Source organism: Oncorhynchus nerka, linkage group LG7, assembly GCF_034236695.1.
Source record: "Oncorhynchus nerka isolate Pitt River linkage group LG7, Oner_Uvic_2.0, whole genome shotgun sequence".
Taxonomy (NCBI): Eukaryota; Metazoa; Chordata; class Actinopteri; order Salmoniformes; family Salmonidae; genus Oncorhynchus; species Oncorhynchus nerka.
In genome coordinates this window covers 76,656,933-76,678,246 of record NC_088402.1, presented here as the reverse complement: position 1 = coordinate 76,678,246, position 21,314 = coordinate 76,656,933, and the positions used below count along the sequence as shown (strand labels likewise).

The 21,314-nt window shown below is 46.9% G+C and overlaps 1 protein-coding gene across 13 annotated transcripts in view; it reads left to right on the top strand.

The window, feature by feature from the left end:
* The window catches only part of hspg2 (heparan sulfate proteoglycan 2), a 220,979-nt gene that overhangs the window by 45,350 nt on the left and 154,315 nt on the right, over positions 1-21,314 (top strand). For all 13 annotated transcript variants that reach the window (XM_065020820.1, XM_065020822.1, XM_065020824.1 and 10 more), the window contains exons 2-3: positions 16,214-16,346; positions 16,754-16,819. In XM_065020820.1, the coding sequence (XP_064876892.1) occupies positions 16,214-16,346; positions 16,754-16,819 (199 nt within the window). The remainder of the gene's footprint in view (positions 1-16,213; positions 16,347-16,753; positions 16,820-21,314) is intronic.

Genomic DNA, 21,314 nt, shown 5'->3' with positions numbered 1-21,314 from the left:
TCTGCGTGCCTGTGTGTCTGTCTTGTTTGCGTGCCTTTGTGTCTGTCTGTCTTGTTTGCGTGCCTCGTGTGCCGCTTTGTCTGTCTTGTCTGCGTGCCTGTTGTCTGTCTTGTTTACGTGCCTTTGTGTCTGTCTGTCTTATCTGCGTGCTTGTGTGTCTGTGTGTCTGTCTGTCTGTCTGATCTGCGTCCCTGTGTGTCTGTCTGTCTGTCTTGTTTGCATGCCTGTGTGTCTGTCTGTATTGTTTGCGTGCCTGTGTGTCTCTTTGTCTGTCTTATCTGCGTGCTTGTGTGTCTGTGTGTCTGTCTGTCTGTCTGATCTGCGTGCCTGTGTGTCTGTCTGTCTGTCTTGTCTGCGTGCCTGTGTGTCTGTCTTGTTTGCGTGCCTTTGTGTCTGTCTGTCTTGTTTGCGTGCCTGTGTGTCTGTGTGTCTGTCTGTCTGTCTGATCTGCGTGCCTGTGTGTCTGTCTGTCTGTCTTGTCTGCGTGCCTGTGTGTCTGTCTTGTTTGCGTGCCTTTGTGTCTGTCTGTCTTATCTGCGTGCTTGTGTGTCTGTGTGTCTGTCTGTCTGATCTGCGTGCCTGTGTGTCTGTCTGTCTGTCTTGTTTGCGTGCCTGTGTGTCTGTCTGTATTGTTTGCGTGCCTGTGTGTCTCTTTGTCTGTCTTATCTGCGTGCTTGTGTGTCTGTGTGTCTGTCTGTCTGTCTGATCTGCGTGCCTGTGTGTCTGTCTGTCTGTCTTGTCTGCGTGCCTGTGTGTCTGTCTTGTTTGCGTGCCTTTGTGTCTGTCTGTCTTGTTTGCGTGCCTCGTGTGCCGCTTTGTCTGTCTTGTCTGCGTGCCTGTTGTCTGTCTTGTTTACGTGCCTTTGTGTCTGTCTGTCTTATCTGCGTGCTTGTGTGTCTGTGTGTCTGTCTGTCTGTCTGATCTGCGTCCCTGTGTGTCTGTCTGTCTGTCTTGTTTGCGTGCCTGTGTGTCTGTCTGTATTGTTTGCGTGCCTGTGTGTCTCTTTGTCTGTCTGATCTGCGTGCCTGTGTGTCTGTCTGTCTGTCTTGTCTGCGTGCCTGTGTGTCTGTCATGTTTGCGTGCCTTTGTGTCTGTCTGTCTTGTTTGTGTGTCTGTGTGTCTGTCTGATCTGCGTGCCTGTGTGTCTGTCTGTCTGTCTTGTCTGCGTGCCTGTGTGTCTGTCTTGTTTGCGTGCCTTTGTGTCTGTCTGTCTTATCTGCGTGCTTGTGTGTCTGTGTGTCTGTCTGTCTGTCTGATCTGCGTGCCTGTGTGTCTGTCTGTCTGTCTTGTTTGCGTACCTGTGTGTCTGTCTGTATTGTTTGCGTGCCTGTGTGTCTCTTTGTCTGTCTTATCTGCGTGCTTGTGTGTCTGTGTGTCTGTCTGTCTGTCTGATCTGCGTGCCTGTGTGTCTGTCTGTGTCACGCCCTGACCATAGTTTGCTTTGTATGTTTATAGGTTTTGTTTGGTCAGGACGTGATCTGAGTGGGCATTCTATGTTGTATGTCTAGTGTGTCTGTTTCTGTGTTTGGCCTGATATGGTTCTCAATCAGAGGCAGGTGTTAGTCATTGTCTCTGATTGGGAACCATATTTAGGTAGCCTGTTTTGTCATTGTGGGTTGTGGGTGATTGTCTATGTTATGTGTCAGCACATTTCGTATATAGTCACGGTCGTTGTTAATTTATTGTTTTGTTCCGTTTACTTCGTGTTTCCGTCATCCATTAAAATGATGCATTCACGCCACGCTGCGCTTTGGTCTGCTTCTTACGGCGATCGGGACAGAAGCACCCACCACAAAAGGACCAAGCGGCATGGTAACGGGCAGCAGCTGCAGCAGCAGCGATGTCAGGACTCCTGGACATGGGAGGACATTTTGGACGGCAAGGGTTGCTACACATGGGAGGAGATCCTGGCTGGAAGGGATCGCCTCCCATGGGAACAGGTGGAGGCAGCTAGGAGAGCAGAGGCAGCCAGAGAGAGGAGCCAGCGACACGAGGGAACACGGCTGGCAAGGAAGCCCGAGAGACCTGTGCCAACTTCCTGTGCTTACCGGAGAGCGAGAGGGGCCGGGCAGTCACCGTGTTATGCTGTGGAGCGCATGGTGTCCCCGGTGCGGGTGCATAGCCCGGTACATTCCAGTTCCTCGTAGCGGCCGGGCTAGAGTGGGCATCGAGCCAGGTGCCATGAAGCCGGCTCTACGCATCTGGTCTCCGGTGCGTCTCCTTGGGCCGGCTTATATGGCACCAGCCTTACGCACGGTGTCCCCGGTTTGCCAGCACAGCCCAGTGCGGGCTATTCCACCGCGCCGCACTTGACCCGGGAGCATGCAACCAGGTAAGGTTGGGCAGGCTCGGTGCTCAAGCTCCAGTGCGCCTGCACGGTCCAGTCTATCCAGTGCCACCTCCACGCACCAGCCCTCCGGTGGCATCCCTCCGCACCAGGCTGTCTCTCCGTCTTCTGCCTACAGAGTCTTCCTCCTGTCCTGCGCCGCCAGAGTCTTCCTCCTGTCCTGCGCCGCCAGAGTCTTCCTCCTGTCCTGCGCCGCCAGAGTCTTCCTCCTGTCCTGCGCCGCCAGAGTCTTCCTCCTGTCCTGCGCCGCCAGAGTCTTCCTCCTGTCCTGAGCCGCCAGAGTCTTCCTCCTATCCTGCGCCGCCAGAGTCTTCCTCCTGTCCAATGGTTATAAATGAGGCCCCTGGTGCCATGTAGTACTGAAGCTGGTGTCGGAGAGGTGAAACATAGGCCCCTGGTGCCATGTAGTTCTGAAACTGGGGTCAGGAAGTGAAGCATATGCCCCTGGTGCCTGATAGTACTGAAGCTGGTGTCAAGAGAGGTGAAGCATAGGCCCTGGTGCCTGGTAGTACTGAAGCTGGTGTCAAGAGAAGTGAAACAGGCCCCTGGTGCCTGGTAGTACTGAAGCTGGTGTCAGAAGTGAAACATAGGCCCCTGGTGCCTGGTAGTACTGAATCTGGTGTCAGAGAAGTGAAACATAGGCCCATGGTGCCTGATAGTACTGAATCTGGTGTCAGAGAAGTGAAACATAGGCCCCTGGTGCCTGGTAGTACTGAATCTGGTGTCAGAGAAGTGAAACAGGCTCCTGGTGCCTGGTAGTACTGTGCTAGGTGGTACTGTACACAGGGCAGCATGCAGACCAGAAAGCTTGTGTGTGTGTGTGTGTGTGTGTGTGTGTGTGTGTGTGTGTGTGTGTGTGTGTGTGTGTGTGTGTGTGTGTGTGTGTGTGTGTGTGTGTGTGTGAGTGGATGTGTGTTTTAGGAGGGCATGCGTGCGTGTGTGTATACATCTGCGTGCATGCCCGTATCAAGCTGTCATCCACTTATTGCTGCTAGCTGGTCAGTTTAGAGTTGACATTCCATTCCTGTTTAAAGCCTAGGCAGCGTCGCCTCTCATACCTCCTCCTGTTTGAGGAAATATTGTTAGAACTTTGCCATAAAGAGTGAAAAATCAAGGGCTTTTCTGAATGCAGCTTGTGTTGTTTTGTTCCCTGTCTTGCTGTTATCAGACATACTGTACACCCTTCATCATCTGGACCTTACAGAGATATGTAGTCTTAAGTATTTTTACACCTGAATTGTGGAATAATCTCCCAAACTACAATGTGATGATTTAGTGCCTCTAGGGCATTTCAGACAGCTGATTGAGGACCTTTTGAATGAAAAAAGTTGTTTTCTTCTCTGTTTTGCTTTTTGTAGTGTATGTCACGACTCCTACCGAAGGTGGCTCCCCTTCCCGTTCGGGTGGCGCTCAGCGGTCGTCGTCACCGTCCTACTAGCTGCCACTGATCTTTTTTTCCCCCTTGTCTGTTTATTAGTTACACCTGTGTTTAGTTAGGTTCATTGGTTGGGCTTTATTATCCAGCCGGCCTGCCTGCTGGTGTGCGGGATTATTTTCAGTGTACGATTGTGCACGACTGTAAGTCCCGCTTGTCCGTGTTTGTGTGTTTTGCTGAACTGTTTAGTTCCCCGTGTTTTGGGGCATTTGTTTGGGTTGGCGTCGTTTTCACAGGTGTGGTGAATTAAAAGTATTGCTACCCTGAACTTTCTGTTTCCTGCGCCTGACTTCTTCCTCCACTACACCCCGGGCATTACAGTGTACTGATGTGTATATTTTTGTAATTACTGGGCTCATCTGTAAAAGTGAGAGGCTTGAAACTCAACAGTTTATATATTTTACCTTTATTTAACTAGGCAAGTCAGTTAAGAACAAATTCTTATTTTCAATGACGGGCTAGGAACAGTGGGTTAACTGCCTGTTCAGGGGCAGAATGACAGATTTGTACCTTGTCAGCTCAGGGATTCGATCTTGCAACCTTTCGGTTACTTGTCCAATGCTGTAACCACTAGGCTACCTGCCGCCTGAAAATGACCTACAGTGCCTTCAAAAGGTATTCACACTCCTTGACTTTTTCCACATTTTTTGTTACAGCCTGAATTTAAGATTTTGTGTCACTGAACTACACATAATATCCCATTCCAAAATGGAATTATGTTTTTTAGAAATGCCTCTCACAAATTAAGAAAAGCTGGAATTTCTTGAGTCATTAAGTATTTGTTTTGTTATGGCAAGTGTGAGCGTACCAAGTAATTAGGCGTCACTCTAAAGCGGGAAGGTGGAATAAACGAGTCAGGAAAAAGGTTTTTCTGATTGAACACGGTTCTCTATTGAGAGTATTTTGTCAACAAAAACATTCAAACATAATCAATGAAAAATCTTCCAAGGAAAAACACACATCTTCTTCTCCAGATGAAACAAGAACACAATAGGATAATCTTTAAACTACAACAAACATAAATCACGGTTTTGTCACCGTCTTAGTGGTTCTTTCAGCAAAGCTTCTCTCTCTCGGTGGCCATCTTCCAGAGATAGTTTCCCCCCCCTCTTCTGGTTCCATTCTCTCTTTTATAGGGGAAGGAGAGTATCTCATTAGTACCGTCAGCTGTGCTTAATTGACTCTGGTTACCTTGTCTCCCAGGCTCTGTTGGGCAACTATCCATGAGCCCAGCCTGCCCTCTAGTGGTCCGTCCACATACCTTCCCCCCCCCAGGACCGAACCGGAGGGTCGGGCGCCAGACGCACCGTCTTGGTCGCGTCGGGACAGCGCGTCTGCATTCCCGTTCCTCGATCCGGCCCTGTGGATGACATGGAAAGAGAATGGTTGTAAAGACAAAAACCATCTGGCTATTCTGTTGTTATTGTTTCTCTTACCAGCCATCCACGTGAGGGGCGCATGGTCAGTAACTAATGCAAACCTCCGACCCAGTAGGTAGTACCGGAGATAATCGAGGGCCCACTTGATGGCTAAGGCCTCTTTCTCTACGGTCGCATACCTCTGTTCCCGATCGCTGAGTTTCCTACTAATGAAGAGAATCGGCTTCTCTGCTTCACCTTTACCCTGAGCTAGTACGGCCCCGAGCCCTGTATCCGAGGCGTCGACCTGCACAATGAACTCTTGTGAGAAGTCCGGAGCCTGTAGAACGGGATCAGAACACAGGCCATCTTTTAACAATTGAAAGGCCTCTTCCGTCTCGTCTTTCCACTCTACCTGGTTTGGCAGGTTTTTCCTGATGAGGTTTGTGAGGGGTTGGCAATGGTTGCATATCCCGGGATAAAACGGCGATAATATCCTGTTATCCCTAAGAAGGCCCGAACGTCTCGCTTGGTCCGGGGTCGAGGCCAGTCACGAATTGCCCTGGTCTTCTCTGCCTGTGGGCGTATTTTCCCATTCCCCACGGTGTACCCCAGGTATTCCGCTTCGGACAAACCCAGGCAGCATTTATTTGGATTGGCTGTCAACCCTGTGGCTTCCAAACTCACGAGCACCGCCCGTAATCGCAGGAGGTGACTATCCCAGTCCTCGCTGTGGATGACCACATCGTCTATGTACGCCGCTGCATACTCTTGATGGGGCCGTAGAATGGCATCCATGAGGCGTTGGAAGGTTGCAGCGGCACCGTGCAGTCCGAAGGGCATCCTCACATACTGGAAAAGCCCCTCTGGAGTGGCGAAGGCAGTCTTTGGGCGATCCTCCGGAGCCACCGGCACTTGCCAATATCCCTTCGTCAAATCCAGGGTAGTGATGAACTTGGCCTTTCCTAAGCGCTCCAAGAGTTCATCCACGCGGGGCATGGGATACGCATCGAATGTAGAGATGGCATTCACGCCCTAAAGTCGTTGCAGAGTCTCATACTACCATCGGATTTGGGGACCAGGACTATGGGACTGGACCACTCACTCGTCGAGGGCTCGATCACGCCCATCCTCAACATCTCCCTCACCTCTTTCTTAGCGATGACTCTGCGAGCCTCAGGAATCCTGTAAGGGCGGATATGCACCTTCTTGCCGGGTTCAGTGTGGATATGGTGGAACAGGACATCTGTTTGTCCTGGGAATGGAGAGAATATTCGACCGAAGTTCATAATCAGCTTGTCTAGCTGTCTTGACTGCTCCGGTAGGAGAGTTTGGCCACGGCGCACCTGTGGTAGTGCCTCCTCTTTTCCTTTGCCCTCCAGGGCCATCAAAGCCACCTCCTCCTCTCGTCCATGGTATGTCTTCAGCAGGTTTATGTGATAGATTTGGACCTTCTTCCTCCTGTCAGGTTGCTTGATGAGGTAATTGACCGGTGAGACCCTTTTCATTACCTCGTAGGGCCCCCTCCACTGCGCCAGCAAGCGATGTTCGGCCGTGGGCACAAGCACCATCACTTTCTCTCCCACGGTGAACTCACGGGGGTCGCAGACTTATCATAGGCCCGGCCTTGGGTCCTTTGGGCCTTCTCCATATGCTCCTTGACTATGGGCCACACTGCTGACAGGCGGTCTCTCATCAGGGTAACGTGTTCTATTGTGGATCGAAAGGGGCATGGTTGGGTCTCCCAGGTCTCCTTGGCTAAGTCGAGGATTCCTCGACAGGGTCTGCCATAGAGCAATTCAAACGGAGAGAATCCAGTGGATGCCTGGGGTACTTCTCGCAGGGCAAACATTAAGTGTGGGAGAAGCATGTCCCAGTTTTTCCCATCTCGGGACACCACCCTTCTCAACATGCTTTTTATCGTTTTGTTCAAGCGTTCACACAACCCGTCTGTTTGAGGGTGGAATATGCTTGTACGTATCTGTTGAACCTGATATAACCGACACAAGTCCTTCATCAACCGGGACATGAACGGGGTTCCTTGATCAGTCAAGATAGTCTTGGGGAGGCCCACACGAGAGAACATCAGGAATAACTCCTTGGCAATTCCCTTTGACGACATGTTACGCAGGGGTATGGCCTCCGGGAACTTGGTAGCGTAATCTATAACCACTAGGATGTACTCGTGTCCTCTGGCGGATTTTGGGAGGGGTCCTACGAGGTCCATAGCTATGCGTTCAAAGGGAGTCTCTATGATGGGGAGAGGAATCAAAGGGTTACGTAGGTGTGGCCGTGGGGCTGTACGTTGACATTGATCACACGTCCTACAATACCTGGCCACATCCCGGGTGACCCGGGGCCAATAGAATCTCTGCATGATTCTGTCAATAGTCTTGTCTCGTGCCAGGTGTCCTCCTAGGACGTGGGAATGGGCTAACTGTAGAACTGTATCTCTGTATGGCCTAGGCACCATTAGTAATTCCTGGTTTCCCCCCCTTCGTCGTACGACCCAGTATAAGAGACCCCGCCTGATTGCATAGTAAGGAAGAGGGGGCTCACCTGATCCATCGACGTTCCTCCCGTCGATCACCTTCACCTTCCTCATGGCCTCCCTTAGGTCTGGGTCTCTATGCTGCGAGGTGCCGAACTGTCCCTTTAATTCCTGGGGCAGGTCGACCTCGGTAGAGGGATGTGGAGGTTGTTCCACATCCCCATCAGGGGTGACCGAGGAGAATCCCTTCCAGGTTCCCTCCTCGGATGGAGCTTCAAATATATCCCTTAACGCCTGGTTGCTCCTTCCTTCCTGCGTTGTGTATAGCCCTTCACATGTGTCTTCATCGGTGGTTTCTTGGAATATCTGTCGTAAACGTTGGGTCGCTATTTCTTCCTCTGCTGCAGAGGACGAGGACGCGGCTACGTCTCCTTGTAGGACTACTATCTCGGGCTTGGATTTTCTCTTCTTTCCTGTCCCCCTTCTTCCCGTGCATAACGTCATCTGCCGAAGCTCCTTATATAAGGGACAGTCTCTCCCGATCAATAATGGCACCTTCAGCTGCGGCACTTTCCCGGCCCTGACTGTACACCTTCCTTTTGGAGTGAGAATAGGCAGATTCACAGTGGGGTAATAGTGGGTGTCTCCATGGATACAGGATACGGCTACTTTGTCTGGTAGCAGTGTTGCGGAGGTCACCATCCGCTCCTCTACTAACGTAACCATACTTCCCGAGTCGAGAATAGCTACCACATCTTGTCCTTCGACTTGCACCGGAATCTCTGATGCTGGGGCTATCTCTGCTAACCAACAGTGTTGATCCTGCCCCCTCAAAACGGGATGTGTGGGGGTAGGCAGTGATGACTCCGTGACCATGGGCTCATCCTTGCTAGGACATTGTGGGGCATAATGGTTGGGAGACTGACATTTATAACACCGACCCTGCTGTGTGGTGGCTGACTTCTCCCACCTCCGGGAGGGGCTTGGACGTTTCGGTGGCGAGCGCGCCGGGATGAGTCGTGGTACGGGATTGCAAGACTCCTTCCGTTCCTCCTTGTCACTTTTTAACAACTCCCCTGTAGACCGATATGTTTCCACCGCCTGGGCTATGTCGTCGGCTGACAACGGGTTGGCTTGCCCCACAACCCTTTTAAGTCACTGGGTAATTCTCTCAATATCTTGTCCACTACGAGAGTCTCTATCACATGTCCTACTCCCTTTCCAGGTTCTAGCCACTGTTTCGTCAGTCGTATTAAGGCGAAGATCTGGGCACGGACGGGTTGATCAGCTGTATAGGTCCATTGATGGAACTTTACAGCCCTATCTCTGGCAGTCAGCTGGTACCGGGACAGGATCTCGGTTTTAGTCGCCCATAGTCCGCAGCTTCGTGGGAATCCAGGTCAAAATAGGCTTCCTGAGCCACCCCGGTCAAAAGAGGGGCTAATGCGCTCGCCCATTCTGTGGGCGGCCATTCTTCCAAGGTGGCCGTCCTTTCGAAGGTCATGAGGAAGGCCTCAATATCATCCTCCTTGGAGAGACGAGGTAAGATGGCGTGAGCAGCCGCTCTTGGCTTAACTCTAGGTTCTTCTAGTCGGTTCAGCTGTTGTTGCAGGAGTTCTATGGTTGTCTGCTGTGCCGTGATCAATTGTTGTAGTAGGGCGTTATCCATTGTTCTTGAATGGTTCCTCCGGGTCTACTGGAAGAATCTTGATTTACTCACTTATCCTTGTGTCACTCGTCCACCTAATGCCCGCATCCTCCACCAATGTGAGCGTACCAAGTAATTAGGCGTCACTCTAAAGCGGGAAGGTGGAATAAACGAGTCAGGAAAAAGGTTTTTCTGATTGAACACGGTTCTCTATTGAGAGTATTTTGTCAACAAAAACATTCAAACATAATCAATGAAAAATCTTCCAAGGAAAAACACACATCTTCTTCTCCAGATGAAACAAGAACACAATAGGATAATCTTTAAACTACAACAAACATAAATCACGGTTTTGTCACCGTCTTAGTGGTTCTTTCAGCAAAGCTTCTCTCTCTCGGTGGCCATCTTCCAGAGATAGTTTCCCCCCCCTCTTCTGGTTCCATTCTCTCTTTTATAGGGGAAGGAGAGTATCTCATTAGTACCGTCAGCTGTGCTTAATTGACTCTGGTTACCTTGTCTCCCAGGCTCTGTTGGGCAACTATCCATGAGCCCAGCCTGCCCTCTAGTGGTCCGTCCACACAAGCCAAAATAAGTTAATGAGTAAAAATGTGCTTAATAACAAGTCAAATAAGTTGCATGGATTCACTCTGTGAAATAATAGTGTTTCACATGATTTTTGAATGACTACCTCATCTCTGTGCCCCACACATTTTCATTTTATTTCACCTTTATTTAACCAGGTAGGCCAGGTGAGAACAAGTTCTCATTTACAACTGCAACCTGGCCAAGATAAAGCAAGGCAGTGCGACAAAACACAGTTTACATAAACAAACGTAAAATCAGTAACACAATAGAAAAATATATGTACAGTGTGTGCAAATGTAGTAAAATTAGGGAGGTAAGGCAATGAGTGAGTGAAGGATGAGTGAAGGAGGCTTTGTTGCGGAATAGGAATCCGATTCTAGATTTAATTTTGGATTGGAAATGCTTAATGTGAGTCTGGAAGGAGAGTTTATAGTCTAACCAGACACCTAGGTATTTGTAGTTGTCCACATATTCTAAGTCAGAACCGTCCAGAGTAGTGATGATAGTCTGGCGGGAGGGTGCGGGCAGAAATTCAAGTCCAGGCTCTGGCTGGGCCACTCAAGGACATTCAGAGACATGTCCCGAAGCCACTCCTGCCTTGTCTTGGCTGTGTGAACCTTCGCCGGCAGTCTTAGGTCCTGAGCGCTCTGAAGCAGGTTTTCATCAAGGACCTCTCTGTACTTTGCTCCGTTCATCTTTTCCTTGATCCTGACTAGTCTCCCAATCCCTGTCACTGAAAAACATCCCCACAGCATGATGCTGTCACCACCATGCTTCACCTTAGGGATGGTGCCAGATTTCATCCAGACGTGAAGCTTGGCATCCAAGCCAAAGAGTTCAATCTTGGTTTCATCAGACCAGAGAATCTTGTTTCTCATGGTCTGAGAGTCTTTAGATACCTTTTAGCGAACTCCAAGTGGGCTGTCATGTGCCTTTTACTGAGGAGTGGCTTCTGTCTGGCCACTCTACCTTAAAGGTCTGATTGGTGGAGCGCTGCAGAGATGGTTGTCCTTCTAGAAGGTTCTGCCATCTCCACAGAGGATCTCTAGAGCTCTGTCAAGGTGACCATCGGGTTCTTGGTCACCTCCCTGACCAAGGCCCTTCTCCCCTGATTGCTCAGTTTTCTTGGTGGTTTCAAACTTCTTCCATTTAAGAATGATGGAGGCCACTGTGATCTTGGGGACCTTCAATTCTGCAGAAATGTTTTGGTACCCTTCCCCAGAACTGTGCCTCGACACAATCCTGTCTTGGAGCTCTACGGACATTTCCTTTGGTCTCTTGGCTCGGAGTGTGCCTTTCCAAATCATGTCCAATCAATTGAATTGACTACAGGTGGACTCCAATCAAGTTGTAGAAACATCTCCAGGATGACCAATGGAAACAGCATGCACTTGAACTCAATTTCGAGTCTCATAGCAAAGGGTCTGAATACTTATGTAAATAAGTTATTTCTGTTTTTTGTTTTTTATCCATTTGGAAAAATGTCTTAACCTGTTCTCCATTTGTCATTATGGGGTGATGTGTGTAGATTGCTGAGCATTAAACAAAATGTCATCCATTTTAGAATAAGTCTGTAGAGTAAAAAAAATTAATCCATTTTAGAATAAGTCTGTAAAGTAAAAAAATGTCATCCATTTTAGAATAAGTCTGTAAAGTAAAAAAAATGTCATCCATTTTAGAATAAGTCTGTAAAGTAAAAAAAATGTAATCCATTTTAGAATAAGTCTGTAAAGTAAAAAAAATGTCATCCATTTTAGAATAAGTCTGTAAAGTAAAAAAATGTCATCCATTTTAGAATAAGTCTGTAAAGTAAACAAATGTCATCCATTTTAGAATAAGTCTGTAAAGTAAAAAAAAATGTCATCCATTTTAGAACAAGTCTGTAAAGTAAAAAAAATGCAGAAAAGGTCAAGGGGTCTGAAGACTTTCCAAAGGCGCTGTACAATTATCAGTCAGGTCCCTCAGTCAAACATTGAATTTTAAACACAGATTCAACCACAATGCCTCGCAAAGAAGGGCACCTATTGGTAGATGGGTAAAAATAAAAAAGCAGACATTGAATATCGGTTTGAGTGTGGTGAAGCTATTAATTCTGGTGTATCGATATACCCAGTCACTACAAAGATACAGGCATCCTTCCTAATTCAGTTGCTGGGGAAGAAGAAGGAAACCGCTCAGGGATTTCACCATGAGGCCAACGGTGACTTTAAAACAGTTATAGAGTTTAATGGCTGTGATAGGAGAAACTGAAGATTGATCAACAACATTGTAGTTAGTCCACAATGCTAACCTTATTTACAAAGTGAAAAGAAGGAAGCCTGTACAGAATACATTGATATTCTGAAACATACATCCGGTTTGCAACAAGGCGCAAAAGTAATACTGCAAAAAATATGGCAAAGCAATACACTTTTTGTCCTGAAACAAAGTGTTATGTTTGCGGCAAATCCAAAAGAGCACATTGCTGAGTACCACTCTCCATATTTTCAAGCATAGTGGTGGCTGCATCATGTTATGTGTATGCTTGTAATCATTAAGGACTAGGAAGTTTTTCAGGATAAAAAATAAAATAATTGAGCTAAGCACAGGCAAATTCCCAGAGGAAAACCTGGTTCAGTTTTCTTTTCACCAGACACTGGGATATGAATTCAACTTTCAGCAGGACAATAACCTGAAACACAAGGCCAAATATAATTATGAATGTTCCTGAGTGGCCTAGTTACATTTTTGACTTCAATCGACTCGAAGATCTATGGCAAGACTTGAAAATGGCTGTATAGCAATGATCAACAACCAACTTGACAGAGCTTGAAGAATTTAAAAAAGAATAATGTGCAAATATTGTACAATCCAGGTGTGCAAAGCTCTTAAAGACTTACCCAGAAAGCCAAATGTGATTCTAACATGTATTGACTCAGGGATATTTCATTTTCAATAAATTTGCAAAAATGTCTAAAAACATGGTTTTACTCTGTCGTTATGGTGTATTACGTGTAGATGGGTGAGATTGATTTAATTTGGCCTGTAACACTACAAAATGTGGAATTAGTCAAGAGGGATGAATACTTTCTGAAGGTACAATATTTATTATATGTGTAATGCTGGAAAAACATATTGTAAGAAAGCTGTAAATATGAAGCAAAACGAGAGTTACAGTTGGTAGTTTCAGTGCTAAGTTAGGCCTTGCTGTGTCTGCAACGTGAAGATGTTTCTCACACATAGTCCATTCATTCTGCAGCTGCATTAGGGCTGACTGGTGGAGGGGGCGAACTGAATCCCCTAAAACATTCTTCTCACGCTGTTCTCCCTCGACAGGCCTTGGCTGACGGCTGTTACAGGGACATGGTGGGGATCGGAGTAGTGTGTGTGCGTTTGTGTATGTATAATATTAAGGTTATTACACGACCATCTCATGGGCACACATCTGTCTGGCGCTGGCTCTGTGTCTAGCTGGGAAGACAACAGATGTTTGACTAGAAATCCAGGACAGCTGATAGTGCTCTCCTCTCCGATGGGATCTTGGCTGCATTGTCCCAACCCCCTCTGTTCCTTCTGATCGTTCTGCCAATGCTGCTGGTCATCGATTGTTCACGGAGACAAAATGTTAGAATTCCTATCCCCTTGCACTGTAAACAACAGCTGGGCAAATTTAGAGGGGTTAACTTGTCTTAAGGCTTCTCCCTGTGGTCTGAGTCGGCTGTCCTTCCATACCCCGTAGAATGTGTTTCTCTCGCTTTTGGTCTGTACCTCCTTTTACACCAGGGATCGGCAACTTTGATGAGGTTGGGGGCCTCAAAAAATCTGAACTCATCATGAGGGGCCGCAGTGGCGGCAATTCTACACATTTTGCCATAGATGTGGAGAGAAATGTTAGCCGTTTTTAATATGATATCTGAGTGAAAGTTTCTAGATGTTGTGAATTACCCTGGTTGGTAATTCGACAATGATTACTAGATGTTTAGATAGTTGGCTAGACGAACTTTGCGACATGGGCTAATTGAGGGACAATTGATACACAACCAAATTTCGAAATTGCACCTTGTGTATTCTACTACTCCAACTCTCAATAGTAAGTTGAGACTCTGACTGTGTTCCCAAACAATTTTTGCTTTTATGTTTTGGAAATTGATCCTAAAAAAGGGGGGCCAGTTGCCCGTCCCTAAACAGAAGACTTACAGGGATGCATATCAAGTGACAATTCGGCAAACATTGAGCAGGGAGCAGGACCTTTATCTGGAGGCAATGATAACAGGGATTTTTCTGCCATTGAAATCCATGGCGTTTTTTCTGGTTGCCTAAGTCCAAACCGTAAAAAATAGAAATCATGAAAAAAAAAAGCTTTCAGTGTAAACTTAAACGACCATTGCCATGGCCCCTGCCACGGCCACCACCTAAGCCGCTTTTTGATCCAGAAAAAACGATGAACCGAAATACAGTGGACATGTCCCAACTTCTAGAGGGACCTAAAGGTTACACTAGCTTCTGTGTTAAAGGTGCAGGGTTGGAAAAAAACGAATGTTTCTAAAAGTGTGATAACTGACGCTACATTGTTTATTGATTAACTTATCAAGTGATGAAGCACTGACTGATAAGCAATGAATGTGGTCTAGTCTATGAGGATTTTTTTGTATGGCAGTATGGCAATGTGTCTCTCGTCCAGAGAGAGAGGGAGGGAGAATGCACGAGAGAGAGAATGAGTGAGAGATATAGGGAGAGAGAGAGAGAGAGAGGGAAAGAAAGAGAGAGAGAGAAAGAACGTCATAGTGAGAGAGCGAGAGCAAGAGAGAGAACCCCATCAGACCCCATCTATCCCAAGGGAGTGGGACTGGGAAGCAGGAGATGATCACACCAACGGTTGGCTGATTGGCTCCAGTGAAAAGAAATTGTCCAGTCAGCGGTTTCCTTTTAAAAAAGTCCCGGGATTGTTGTTGTAGGGTGTTCAGATAGGATTTGAGGGAGATATCAAGTTATTTATTAGTCGGAGACATTTAAATGGGAAACTATGCCATGATGGGTGCGGGTGGAAATGGGAACTGGCGTGCCATGCCAACTGGAAATGCCAAGGGTGGCATGCTGCCTGGGAAGTATGCAAACATATAGCTCAGGTTTTGGACAACAACAGGGTCCGGTGGGGATGATATGGACCCAGGAAGAGAGAGGTTAAGGCTCTGTTTTTGTACCAGAAGTTTTGAAGTTGAGAGAGTAGGCTGGATAACTTAGGTGGTATCATCAATGCATTATCAAGATGATCAGATATCAGATTTTCTGCCTTAGTGCTCAATGTCTTCAATTAGATTTGTGTAGTTTTATTGTGTCAGTAATGACCTTCCACAGAGATTAGATCCCTTTGAGAATATAGACTCCTTCCCCTATTGAACTGTTATCAAATGCAGGTATGAAAATGAACACCATCCCATACCTTTTCCCCTCTTCTCCAAATGCATTTAACAATCTCTTCACACCTTGACGTAATGAAGGGATCACCCTCTGGTTTTGAGATGGGACCTTTCAGTGACTGCTACACTGTGAAAATGTTTTAACAATCTTTCCATGATAAAGTGCTTGCTTTCTGATCCTCTGCTGAGGGTCCATCATAATGCTCTGATTGTGGTATGCTGCTCTGGACCAGGCCGCCTGCCTGCCTGCCTGCCTGGGGGATGGAGCTTAAAGCATACTTTAACAGATTTGTGTCATCAAAACATTCTGATGTCAACCTCAACTAGCTCACTGGTGTTCAATTTCTGTGTTCAATCATGCACCTGCACCAAGCTGAAGCTCCATGATATTAGTGACTCTTGATCAACCATTGTGAAATCAATGCAAAATGCAATACACATTTACAGAAATTCATAAAATAGAAAATACCTTTAAAAAGTAACTAGAAACGATCAATTTTATGCAAACAGCACCCTTAAGAATCTGGTTAGTTGAAGACTGGCAGTTGCCTCCATCCTTGTTGCATTAGTTTTGTGAATGGCATGTCCTCATTCACAACCACTTGCATATCTACTCTACTATCTACTGGTCTCCGACAGTTCACATAGATGACGAACGTTAATGCAAACATACCACAATGCACCTATTTCCTGTGTGAAGCTCACAGCTTGACAGCCTCACACTACCGTCTAGGACTGCTGGGTGTAACCTAACTGACCTGGGCTACTTCCCAACTGGTACTCTATTCCCTATATACTGCGCTTTTGACCAGAACCCTATAGGGGACTGGGACTGGAAGGACAACAAAACTGAGATGGTAGTGTTGGGCTGAAAAATAGGGTTCCGTCTGGAGACGTTAGACTTCAACCCCTATAAATCTCACTGTGGTGTTGTGTGTGTCTGCTGTCTGCAGGTGGCTCAGAGCTCCAAGGTGTGGGGAGAGGTCCCGCTGCCTGAGGACCTGGACTCCGAGAGGACTGTCGTCCAAAGGTCTCAGCGGTTCTTAGACGATGACGAGGACTTCGCTGCGGACGAAGCATCAGGAGGTAGGGTCTGGGGTCAACACAACTGGATCGTAAACCAGCTTTCCTTTCATATTGAAACTTAATTTAGGATATACATGTAAAGGTCATGTTTACAATGCTATACTGTAAAGAATGTCACACTGCCCCTGAATAGTCGTTACAGAAAAGCAGTGGTCCCATCAGTGGTCACATCCATAGTTAATCTGTTTACTGGAACTATTTTCTCCCCCATAATCCACTAGGTGCACAGGGTTCATTCTCCACCCTGCTGCACTTCAGATAAACAGTATATGTTCCACCTGTTGAGTAAATTAATGGTTAGTCCTCCCTGGTCCTCCCTAGTCCTCCCTGGTCCTCCCTAGTCCTGCCTGGGCCTTGAACTGTACTAGCATGCTGAACTGACCACACCTCTTTCATCTTCTCGGTAGATCTGCCCAGTGGAGAGGAGGATGGAAGCACACCAGAACCCTCAGTGGTGACTGATCTCAGCACAAGTAAGAACCCTCAGCCCTTAGCACAACAGTCCCTGCAACGCTAGGAACAGGCACGTGCACAGATAGTGCTTTAACCTTCCAGTCTCCTGAGTGCCCTTTTTAATAAAGTTTTTGTCGTTGTGGGTCTGAACCCATAGCCCGCAAATCGTCATTAAATTCTACTCTATGCTTCAGAACCAAAACGTTGCGCATCTTGATTGTTGACCAATGACCGTTCATCAGCATTGTCGCGCAACAGTGGGCGTACATATTCATATTAGTGACCAGAAAGAACTTGTTTCATTTCCTCCAGTTTGGGAAAAATCGATCACCCATATAAAATAAACAATCTACTACTGACTTAGCCAGAACAATCTACTACAGACTTAGCCAGAACAATCTACTACGGACTTAGCCAGAACAATCTACTACTGACTTAGCCAGAACAATCTACTACGGACTCCTCTTAGACAGAACTATCTACTACTGACTCATCTTAGATAGAACAATCTACTACGGATTTAGCCAGAACAATCTACTACGGACTCATTTTAGCCAGAACAATCTACTACTGACTTAGCCAGAACAATCTACTACTGACTTAGCCAGAACAATCTACTACGGATTTAGCCAGAACAATCTACTACTGACTTAGCCAGAACAATCTACTACTGACTTAGCCACAACAATCTACTACGGACTTAGCCAGAACAATCTACTACTGACTTAGCCAGAACAATTTACTACTGGCTTAGCCAGAACAATCTACTACGGATTTAGCCAGAACAATCTACTACGGATTTAGCCAGAACAATCTACTACTGACTTAGCCAGAATAATCTACTAATGACTTAGCCAGAACAATCTACTACGGACTCATTTTAGCCAGAACAATCTACTACGGATTTAGCCAGAACAATCTACTACTGACTTAGCCAGAACAATCTACTACTGACTTAGCCAGAACAATCTACTACGGATTTAGCCAGAACAATCTACTACTGACTTAGCCAGAACAATCTACTACTGACTTAGCCAGAACAATCTACTACTGACTTAGCCAGAACAATCTACTACTGACTTAGCCAGAACAATCTACTACTGACTTAGCCAGAACAATCTACTACGGATTTAGCCAGAACAATCTACTACGGATTTAGCCAGAACAATCTACTTCTGACTTAGCCAGAACAATCTACTACTGACTTAGCCAGAACAATCTACTACGGACTCCTCTTAGACAGAACTATCTACTACTGACTCATCTTAGCCAGAACAATCTACTACGGACTCATCTTAGACAGAACAATCTACTACGGATTTAGCCAGAACAATCTACTACTGACTTAGCCAGAACAATCTACTACTGACTTAGCCACAACAATCTACTACGGACTTAGCCAGAACAATCTACTACTGACTTAGCCAGAACAATCTACTACTGACTTAGCCAGAACAATCTACTACTGACTTAGCCAGAACAATCTACTACTGACTTAGCCAGAACAATCTACTACGGATTTAGCCAGAACAATCTACTACGGATTTAGCCAGAACAATCTACTACTGACTTAGCCAGAACATTCTACTACTGACTTAGCCAGAACAATCTACTACGGATTTAGCCAGAACAATCTACTACGGACTTAGCCAGAACAATCTACTACTGACTTAGCCAGAACAATCTACTACTGACTAAGCCAGAACAATCTACTACTGACTTAGCCAGAACAATCTACTGCGGACTTAGCCAGAACAATCTACTACTGACTTAGCCAGAACAATCTACTACTGACTTAGCCAGAACAATCTACTACGGATTTAGCCAGAACAATCTACTACGGACTTAGCCAGAACAATTTACTACTGACTTAGCCAGAACAATCTACTACTGACTTAGCCAGAACAATCTACTACTGACTTAGCCAGAACAATCTACTACTGACTTAGCCAGAACAATCTACCACTGACTTAGCCAGAACAATCTACTACGGACTTAGCCAGAACAATCTACTACTGACTTAGCCAGAACAATCTACTACTGACTTAGCCAGAACAATCTACTACGGACTCATCTTAGCCAGAACAATCTACTACGGATTTAGCCAGAACAATCTACATTTAACATTTAACATTTAAGTCATTTAGCAGACGCTCTTATCCAGAGCGACTTACAAATTGGTGCATTCACCTTATGACCTCCAGTGGAACAGTAGTGCATCTAAATCTTTTCAGGGGGAGGGGGGGTGAGAGGGATTACTTTATCCTATCCTAGGTATTCCTTAAAGAGGTGGGGTTTCAGGTGTCTCCGGAAGGTGGTGATTGACTCCGCTGTCCTGGCGTCGTGAGGGAGTTTGTTCCACCATTGGGGGGCCAGAGCAGCGAACAGTTTTGACTGGGCTGAGCGGGAACTGTACTTCCTCAGTGGTAGGGAGGCGAGCAGGCCAGAGGTGGATGAACGCAGTGCCCTTGTTTGGGTGTAGGGCCTGATCAGAGCCTGGAGGTACTGAGGTGCCGTTCCCCTCACAGCTCCGTAGGCAAGCACCATGGTCTTGTAGCGGATGCGAGCTTCAACTGGAAGCCAGTGGAGGGAGCGGAGGAGCGGGGTGACGTGAGAGAACTTGGGAAGGTTGAACACCAGACGGGCTGCGGCGTTCTGGATGAGTTGTAGGGGTTTAATGGCACAGGCAGGGAGCCCAGCCAACAGCGAGTTGCAGTAATCCAGACGGGAGATGACAAGTGCCTGGATTAGGACCTGCGCCGCTTCCTGTGTGAGGCAGGGTCGTACTCTGCGGATGTTGTAGAGCATGAACCTACAGGAACGGGCCACCGCCTTGATGTTAGTTGAGAACGACAGGGTGTTGTCCAGGATCACGCCAAGGTTCTTAGCGCTCTGGGAGGAGGACACAATGGAGTTGTCAACCGTGATGGCGAGATCATGGAACGGGCAGTCCTTCCCGGGAGGAAGAGCAGTTCCGTCTTGCCGAGGTTCAGCTTGAGGTGGTGATCCGTCATCCACACGGATATGTCTGCCAGACATGCAGAGATGCGATTCGCCACCTGGTCATCAGAAGGGGAAAGGAGAAGATTAATTGTGTGTCGTCTGCATAGCAATGATAGGAGAGACCATGTGAGGTTATGACAGAGCCAAGTGACTTGGTGTATAGCGAGAATAGGAGAGGGCCTAGAACAGAGCCCTGGGGACACCAGTGGTGAGAGCACGTGGTGTGGAGACGGATTCTCGCCACGCCACCTGGTAGGAGCGACCTGTCAGGTAGGACGCAATCCAAGCGTGGGCCGCGCCGGAGATGCCCAACTCGGAGAGGGTGGAGAGGAGGATCTGATGGTTCACAGTATCGAAGGCAGCCGATAGGTCTAGAAGGATGAGAGCAGAGGAGAGAGAGTTAGCTTTAGCAGTGCGGAGCGCCTCCGTGATACAGAGAAGAGCAGTCTCAGTTGAATGACTAGTCTTGAAACCTGACTGATTTGGATCAAGAAGGTCATTCTGAGAGAGATAGCGGGAGAGCTGGCCAAGGACGGCACGTTCAAGAGTTTTGGAGAGAAAAGAAAGAAGGGATACTGGTCTGTAGTTGTTGACATCGGAGGGATCGAGTGTAGGTTTTTTCAGAAGGGGTGCAACTCTCGCTCTCTTGAAGACGGAAGGGACGTAGCCAGCGGTCAGGGATGATCTACTACTGACTTAGCCAGAACAATCTACTACTGACTTAGCCAGAACAATCTACTACGGACTTAGCCAGAACAATCTACTACGGATTTAGCCAGAACAATCTACTACGGACTTAGCCAGAACAATCTACTACTGACTTAGCCAGAACAATCTACTACTGACTTAGCCAGAACAATCTACTACTGACTTAGCCAGAACAATCTACTACGGATTTAGCCAGAACAATCTACTACGGACTTAGCCAGAACAATCTACTACTGACTTAGCCAGAACAATCTACTACTGACTTAGCCAGAACAATCTACTACTGACTTAGCCAGAACAATGACTTAGCCAGAACAATCTACTACTGACTTAGCCAGAACAATCTACTACTGATTTAGCCAGAACAATCTACTACTGACTTAGCCAGAACAATCTACTACTGACTTAGCCAGAACAATCTACTACTGACTTAGCCAGAACAATCTACTACTGACTTAGCCAGAACAATCTACTACGGATTTAGCCAGAACAATCTACTACGGACTTAGCCAGAACAATTTACTACTGACTTAGCCAGAACAATCTACTACTGACTTAGCCAGAACAATCTACTACTGACTTATCCAGAACAATCTACTACGGACTTAGCCAGAACAATCTACTACTGACTTAGCCAGAACAATCTACTACTGACTTAGCCAGAACAATCTACTACTGACTTAGCCAGAACAATCTACTACTGACTTAGCCAGAACAATCTACTACGGACTTAGCCAGAACAATCTACTACTGACTTAGCCAGAACAATCTACTACTGACTTAGCCAGAACAATCTACTACGGA